This window comes from Nerophis lumbriciformis, linkage group LG05 (genome assembly GCF_033978685.3).
Source record: "Nerophis lumbriciformis linkage group LG05, RoL_Nlum_v2.1, whole genome shotgun sequence".
Taxonomy (NCBI): domain Eukaryota; kingdom Metazoa; phylum Chordata; class Actinopteri; order Syngnathiformes; family Syngnathidae; genus Nerophis; species Nerophis lumbriciformis.
The window spans coordinates 22,274,565-22,282,750 of NC_084552.2; the positions used below are offsets into that span (position 1 = coordinate 22,274,565).

The following is an 8,186-nucleotide window of genomic DNA, read 5'->3' on the forward strand; positions in this document are numbered from 1 at the left end:
GTAGTAACAGACACGTTCATAACAATATGTAATATGTACAATATTTACCGTATTTTGGTCATTAAATCATTTAAATCATTGCTTGTCCGACTTCTGGCAACAAACCCGTCTAGATACAAAACGCTTGTGTCTTCTAATCATGTCAGATTCGGTAACAAACAACGAAGACGACTATTGTTGGACAAATGGGGATTCACAACCTTATCTTTTTAGGTAGGTAGGTAGGTCTTTATTGTCAATGCACAAGTACAACAAAACTTTGTTTTCAGCACAAACCCGTTCAAGGTTCGACAAACAAACAGTGTACAGGGTTACAGAACAGCAATGCTGATGGGTTGCCACACGGCGCCCCGTAAAAGATGGGAAAAAGGTCAATGCTGGGGAAGGATGAGTAAAAAAATACAATCTAGACTGGGCTCCTCGGAGGGCCCAGTCTGGAGTGGGAAAAAACCTGCATAGCAAAGCACATATACATATTAAAACATACATCCCGAGATTTCTAGCAACAGAGGGGAGGCAATGGGGGCCTTGGTGGCAGGCTGCAGCTCTTCAGGCGCTGCCCAGCAGTCCATCACCTCTAAGGGATTCGCGTCAAGGGCGTTGGATGGGGTATGTGTGTGTGGCGTATATCTTTTGTGGATGCATGTGTGTGTGTAACAGTGACGTGCGGTGAGGTTCATGGCTGGTGAGGCACTGACTTCATCACAGTCAGATTTACAAACATATGAACCCTAAAGAGTATCTTATTCACCATTTGATTGGCAGCAGTTAACGGGTTATGTTTAAAAGCTCATACCAGCATTCTTCCCTGCTTGGCACTCAGCATCAAGGGTTGGAATTGGGGGTTAAATCACCAAAAATGATTCCCGGGCACGGCGCCGCTGCTGCCCACTGCTCCCCTCACCTCCCAGGGGGTGGTCAAGGGGATGGGTCAAATGCAGAGGACAAATTTCACCACACCTAGTGTGTGTGTGACAATCATTGGTACTTTAACTTAACTTTAACTTTACACATACAAACTGTAGCACACGAAAAAGCACATTTAATTAAAAAAAACGTTATTATGGTCTTACCTTTACTTATAAATGAAGTCCATGTGCCGCTCCTTCTGAACAAAAGCATCGATAACTTGTTTATAGAAGTCTTTCTTATCTTTCTTCAGTTTTAAAAGTCTCTCTGTCTCGATGGAGATCTTCCTTTAATTATTACCTCCTGCTTCGATTGAAAGTCCAGTTTAGAAAACTGTTTTATTTTAGATATGTAATCCTTCATGTTAAAAGTCCAGGTGAGAGGAAAAAATAAACGATCGCCAACTGTTGCTGCTTGGTGTCACTTATTCTGCAGCCGAGTAGTCGCAAAAATGATCCCTGGGATCACTAGCGCCCTCTACCACCACGAGGCGGGATTACTGCGAGCCTCACCCATTGCGTCTTCGCAGCCGTTTTATGATTGCTCAGCACAAGAAATACGTTACACACATACAGTTGTTGACAAAATACACTGTACATTATATACCTCAGCTAACTAAACTATGGAAATGTATAATATAATTCATATAGCAATAAGGTCTCACTGCACAGCAGGCCAGCAGTTTGCAGAGTCATTGCGCAATCCATGGTGAGGCTCAACTGGCTGCTGACTCACGTCTCACTGACTCAAGTCTCTTCTCAGTATTTGAACGGCAAATGTGAAAATTCAGCGATTTTGAATAAAAATAATCTTAAACTGGTGAAGTTAAATAGAAAATAACTTTATAGTATAATCACTGGATACATATAACAATTTAATTATTTTTCTTTTTACATTTTTTTTCTTTCCACGATGGCACTTGAGGCCCCGTCTCACCTGCCTCCCCTGACTGCACGTCACTGGTGTGTAAGCCTGCCGCATGTCTCTGTTTCGCGGCCTTGGTGTCGTGCAGTCGCTAGTCAGTCCAAAGTCAACAACAACAGGTGTGTGTCCATGAGAGACAAGAAGGAAGTTTGTTGTGTCTTCGCCGCACTGTCCTTCGGGAGAGTCTCAAAGCCAGGGAAACAATCCAAGTTAAAATGTTTTGTATGCGAGTGAAAATAAAATTAGCTTTTCACTCTAAATTGTCTATGACTGGTCCTCAAAATTCATCCTGCGGGGCAGACAGTCCGATGTGATCCAAATCGAATCACTTTCCACCTTAATATTGAAGTATATAAACAAGTTACACAGTTTACTTACAGACATATCTTTTCCAAGGCTTGTAAGAGCTAACAAAACTTGTCTGCTTCTCATTTTTCTCATTAAAACTCACTTCCTGATCTCGTCAACCCGGAAGTAGCTAAACAAATCAAGTGTAGTAATTTCCTATCGCCACAAGGTGTCAGTAGAAGTCTACAATGGAATGGGCATAACATGGAGTCATCTTTAATAAAGAACTATCATGGTTGTGTCAATAAGACATTTTTGTCACTGTGGCTGATTTTTGATTTTGTGTTTGACATCCTCTTCCTGCCCATGTTGGTGTGTCAAAGTTGTTTGAAGTCTGAAGTCTTAAAGAACTTCCACCCACTCGAGACTCAAACTTTATCATTTCAACCTCAAAAGTCAGCATTAAAGGGGAACATTATCACAATTTCAGAATTGTTAAAACCATTAAAAATCAGTTCCCAGTGGCTTATTATATTTTTCAAAGTTTTTTTCAAAAATGTACCCATCACGCAATATCCCTAAAAAAAGCTTCAAAGAACCTGATTTTAACCATCGTTATATACACCCGTTCATTTTCCTGTGACGTCACATAGTGAAGCCAACACAAACAAACATGGCGGAAAGAACAGCAAGCTATAGCGACATTAGCTCGGATTCAGACTCGGATTTCAGCGGCTTAAGCAATTCAACAGATTACGCATGTATTGAAACGGATGGTTGTAGTGTGGAGGCAGGTAGCGAAAACTAAATTGAAGAAGAAACTGAAGCTATTGAGCCATATCGGTTTGAACCGTATGCAAGCGAAACCGACGAAAACGACACGACAGCCAGCGACACGGGAGAAAGCGAGGACAAATTCGGCGATCGCCTTCTAACCAACGATTGGTATGTGTTTGTTTGGCATTAAAGGAAACTAACAACTATGAACTAGGTTTACAGCATATGAAATACATTTGGCAACAACATGCACTTTGAGAGTGCAGACAGCCCAATTTTCATCAGTTAATATATTCTGTAGACATACCCTCATCCGCGCTCTTTTCCTGAAAGCTGATCTGTCCAGTTTTGGAGTTGATGTCAGCAGGCCAGGGAAGCGAGGGTCGATAGGGGGTTTAGCTCGCTCGTCTGCGGGAACAAACTGCCGCCATTGCTTGCCGTGCTACCGAGGTCCTTTGTCCCTGAATTGCTCACACACTCCGGCAGATTCAATGGGGGTCTGGCGGCAGATTTCTTTGACTTTATTGTTGGAAATGCATCTGCTTTGAGTGTCGCAGGATATCCACACATTCTTGCCATCTCTGTCGTAGCATAGCTTTCGTCGGTAAAGTGTGCGGAACAAACGTCCAATTTCTTGCCACTGGTGCAACTTGAATCCGTCCCTGTTCGTGTTGTTACACCCTCCGACAACACACCGACGAGGCATGATGTCTCCAAGGTACGGAAAACAGTCGAAAAAACGGAAAATAACAGAGCTGATTTGACTCGGTGTTTGAGAAAATGGCGGATTGCTTCCCGATGTGACGCCACGTTGTGACGTCATCGCTCCGAGAGCGAATATTAGAAATGCACCCATTTAGAGTTCGGAAATCGGTTAAAAAAATATATGGTCTTTTTTCTGCAACATCAAGGTATATATTGACGCTTACATAGGTCTGGTGATAATGTTCCCCTTTAATATGATATGGAACATAAATATTTCATGACTATTTGATTTTAAATGTTTTTCCGCTCACAAAATATGAAGAGTAGAGAATTTTATTTTGGTAGGTAATTGAAAGAGGCTAACAGTTAAAAGTTAAAGTTAAAGTACCATTGATACTCACACACACATTAGGTGTGGTTAAATTACCCTCTGCATTCGACCCATCCCCATGTTCCACCCCCTGGGAGGTGAGGGGAGCAGTGAGCAGCAGCGGTAGCCATGCTCGGGAATCATTTTGGTGATTTAACCCCCAATTCCAACCCTTGATGCTAAGTGCCAAGCAGAGAGGTAATGGGTCCAATTTTTATAGTCTTTGGTATGGTCTGAACTCCCGACCTTCCAGTCTCAGGGCGGACACTCTAACCACGGAGCAGGTCTAAACAGTCATAAATACATAAATTGAATGAATCCGTTTTTTTGTGTTTTTTCCCCAAGATCGCGCCGTGGCTGCTGGTGGCAGGAGCTCTGTGCTCTTGTGTCATCCTTTTGTGTTCCTGATGTTTCCCTCTTGTTTTCAAGTGGGTTTTTTTTTTGCCTTTTGTTTCGGGACTCTTTGGGACTGTGTGACAAAGGGTGGCACTTTTTTTTACTTCTGCGGTGCTATTTTGTGAACTTCTGGATCTGCCATGGAGACCAGCTGCTGGGTCTCTGCCACACCAGAGTCCGTTTGGAGAGACTGGAGGAGATGCGGATGAAGAGACGGGGCTGCGGAGCTGGCGTTGAGCGCCGGGACGGACAAGCTTCACAGTGTCTTGGCTGAATGAGCATGTATCGGACACCTCGGTCTCCTTGGACGCATCCTCGCTCATCCATGCGGACTGGACACTGGCCGAGAGTTGGTGAGCGGCCGAGGGTGGTCTTGGTTGCTTTGTTGGGTCTGCTCCTGTCTCTGGCCATGCTTCCCCTACTCAGTAGACGATGGCGTGGAACACTGCAGAGGCCACCACAGTGTATGTTTTTTTGTTGTTGTTGTTTTACTTTTGTGGCTGTATGTAGAAGTGGCTTGTTGCGTCAGCTCTGCTCTTTTAATGTCTTTAAGGTTCTTTGATGTTTCCCTCTAACACACATGTTTATGTGTGCTATGGCTATGAGTTTTTTTTCTTTTTCCTTGGCCTCAGTTTGGACCTCAGACTGATGGCTGGCTCGTGTTCATTTGGCTAAATGATTGAATCATTAAGGAAATAACAGTATTGTGGTGTCATTACTTTGTTACATTGTTTTGACATGGTTTCTCAATCATACTCTTCCTCCCCATCTGTTTGCTCTGCTCAGTGGTTGATTAGTTTTCCTAAGATGTAAGTCAGTGCATTTGTCACTGCACTGGACAGCATACACCAGACTGGTTGTCTGTGTATGGCAGTGACGTGCGGTGAGGTTGATGGCTGGTGAGGCACTGACTTCATCACAGTCAGATTTACAAACATATGAACCCTAAAGAGTATCTTATTCACCATTTGATTGGCAGCAGTTAACGGGTTATGTTTAAAAGCTCATACCAGCATTCTTCCTTGCTTGGCATTCAGCATCAAGGGTTGGAATTGGGGGTTAAATCACCAAAAATGATTCCCGGGCGCGGCGCCGCTGCTGCCCACTGCTCCCCTCACCTCCCAGGGGGTGAACAAGGGGATGGGTCAAATGCAGAGGACAAATTTCACCACACCTAGTGTGTGTGTGACAATCATTGGTACTTTAACTTAACTTTACACATACAAACTGTAGCACACAAAAAAGCACATTTAATAAAAAAAACGTTATTACGGTCTTACCTTTACTTATAAATGAAGTCCACAACTGAAGCCCTCACTTAAACTTTCCACGTGCAAGATTGAATCTATTTAAAAAAGTGTAACCGAGGGTTTATAAATGTCGCCTATACTGTATGAAACTACAAAATAACAAACACGGAGGCTCCAGCTTACACGAGGACCACTTTATTTACCTTCTTTCAAAAACCTACGCTCCACTCCATGTCATCACTTCCGCTCTTAGCGCCTTCAAAATAAGAGTTCAAGGCATAGACTGTATAACAGCGCATAACAGGAACTTAACATCACAAAGAGGAAAGCCCATAAATAGGTTACAAAAGTTATTTAATAAGAAGCCAAAAAGTGCAAAAACAATAATGTTCGTGTTGGAGGAGTTGTGAATTAGATGCACCGGCAGTCTGCAGGTGTACCTAATGTTGTGGCCCTGCAGTCATTCACAACTCCTCCAACACCAACATTATTGTTTTTGCACTTTTTGGCTTCTTATGAAATAACTTTTTTAAATAGATTCAATCTTGCACGTGGAAAGTTTAAGTGTGGGCTTTAGTTGATATAACAATTCTACGGCGGGGGTGCAGGAGGCGAGCCTCAGCCAGTGCGTCTTTTGCAGCCGTTTTATGATCGCTCAGCACAAGAAATACTTTACACACATACAGTTGTTGACAAAATACACTGTACATTATACACCTCAGCTAACTAAACTATGGAAATGTATAATATAGTTCATATAGCAATACAGTCTCACTGCACAGCAGGCCTGCAGTTAGCCGAGTCCGGAACTGAGTGACGTGCCTCAACTGGCTGCTGTTCACCGCACCGTCTCTTCTCAGTATTTGAACGGCAAATGTGAAAATTCAGCGATTTTGAATAAAAATAATCTAAAACTGGTGAAGTTAAATGGAAAATAACTTTATAGTATAATCACTGGATACATATAACAATTTAATATTTTTTTTTCTTTTTACATTTTTTTTCTTTCCATGATGGCAGGTGAGGCCCCGCCTCACCTGCCTCTAGTGACTGCACGTCACTGGTGTATGGGCATATGCACACATTCCTCCCCCCAACCCCCGCCCCACGCCTTCACCATTGTTTGATTCCCCTTAGAGGCGATGGACGGCTGAGTAGCGCTTATACAGCAGCAGCCAACCTCCGTAGCTTCCACTCCCTCCCCTCTTTTGCAAGTTTTGTTGATTCTACGTAACGTGTTTGTGTGTGCTATGGCTATGAGATTTTTTTCCTTGGCCTCAGTTTGGACCTCCCCTCCCCCTCCCTTTGACCCGATCCTGTTCTGTCTCCCTGTAATGTTTGTCTGCTCTTGGATGGGGTTGTGCTGAAAGTCTTAATTTCCCCTCTGGGATTAATAAAGTATTTCTGATTCTGATCTGATTCTGATTAAGAAAGAAAGTTTGCCAATGAACATGAGAAGTCAAAGAACAAACCAAAAACATACGTCCATGTTCAGCTGTGGAAGTTGTTTTTATTCAAAGCCTCAACAGGGCATTGCGATTGTGCGGCAGGTTCAATGGTGGCGCTCTCACTTCCCGGGGCAGCGGCTGTGGCACAAACAGGCGAGGTCGGCCACGCTCTTTATGAACTTGCCGAAGTCTACGTCCCCGTCTCCGTGCTTATCCAGAAACTTGTCCACCATCCCTGGGTCTTCTGCACACTGCACATATACGTGAAACACAAACATCAGCTTTGGACTTTCAGGGAGGAATTTTTCAAAACGCATATGCCCAGAATCCATTTGCAAAAACACCCTTAAACAGGACCACATTTAAATATTATCAATAGTTGAAATGAATGTCCTCTAAAGCAGAAATACGTTGACAGTACCTTGGTTAATAATTTGGGCATCTCCTGTCTGAGCAGAGTCTTGACCTCAGCCTTGCTCAGGGTGCGCTTGTCCCCTTCAGCACTGGCGTACTTGTTGAAGGTCTCGAGGAGAAGGGCGATGGCGGATTCCAGTTTGGTCATCCCGGGTTGCTGACAGGAGCTCATTTTGGACGGGTGTTGTTGGGAAGGAGATGTGTCGTGAAGGGTTGGCGGAGACTCTCTTTTTATAGTTTCTAGTCTTCGCCTTTCACCTGGTTGAAGTGTTTACCTAAGATGTGCATCATAACCGCCACAACTAGGTCCATTGTATACACAACTTATTATTCTGTGGCTTATTGTTCATTCTGCTTGTGCTAAGGAGTGGTCTTCTTCTTTGTGTCCTTTGTGCTGATTTTATAGCATGCCAAAAACCGGTGTGTCACGTTCATTTGCACAAAGGATTGACCCTTATTCTAAAATCCCCGTTTCCATATGAGTTGGGAAATTGTGTTAGATGTAAATATAAATGGAATACAATGATTTGCAAATCATTTTCAACCCATATTCAGTTGAATATGCTACAAAGACAACATATTTGATGTTCAAACTGATACACATTTTTTTTTGTGCAAATAATCATTAACTTTAGAATTTGATGCCAGCAACACGTGACAAAGAAGTTGGGAAAGGTGATAATAAATACTGATAAAGTTGAGGAA

General features: G+C 43.0%; 1 protein-coding gene across 1 annotated transcript; it reads right to left on the reverse strand.

The window, feature by feature from the left end:
- Window positions 1-7,109: 7,109 nt before the first annotated feature.
- On the reverse strand, window positions 7,110-7,705 carry LOC133605780 (protein S100-P-like). The gene is made up of 2 exons (XM_061959077.1): window positions 7,489-7,705; window positions 7,110-7,318 (listed from the first exon to the last, which is right to left on the reverse strand). The coding sequence occupies exons 1-2, from the start codon at window positions 7,651-7,653 to the stop codon at window positions 7,187-7,189; spliced, it is 297 nt and encodes a 98-aa protein (XP_061815061.1). The 5' UTR covers window positions 7,654-7,705; the 3' UTR covers window positions 7,110-7,186.
- Between the last annotated feature and the right edge of the window lie 481 nt (window positions 7,706-8,186).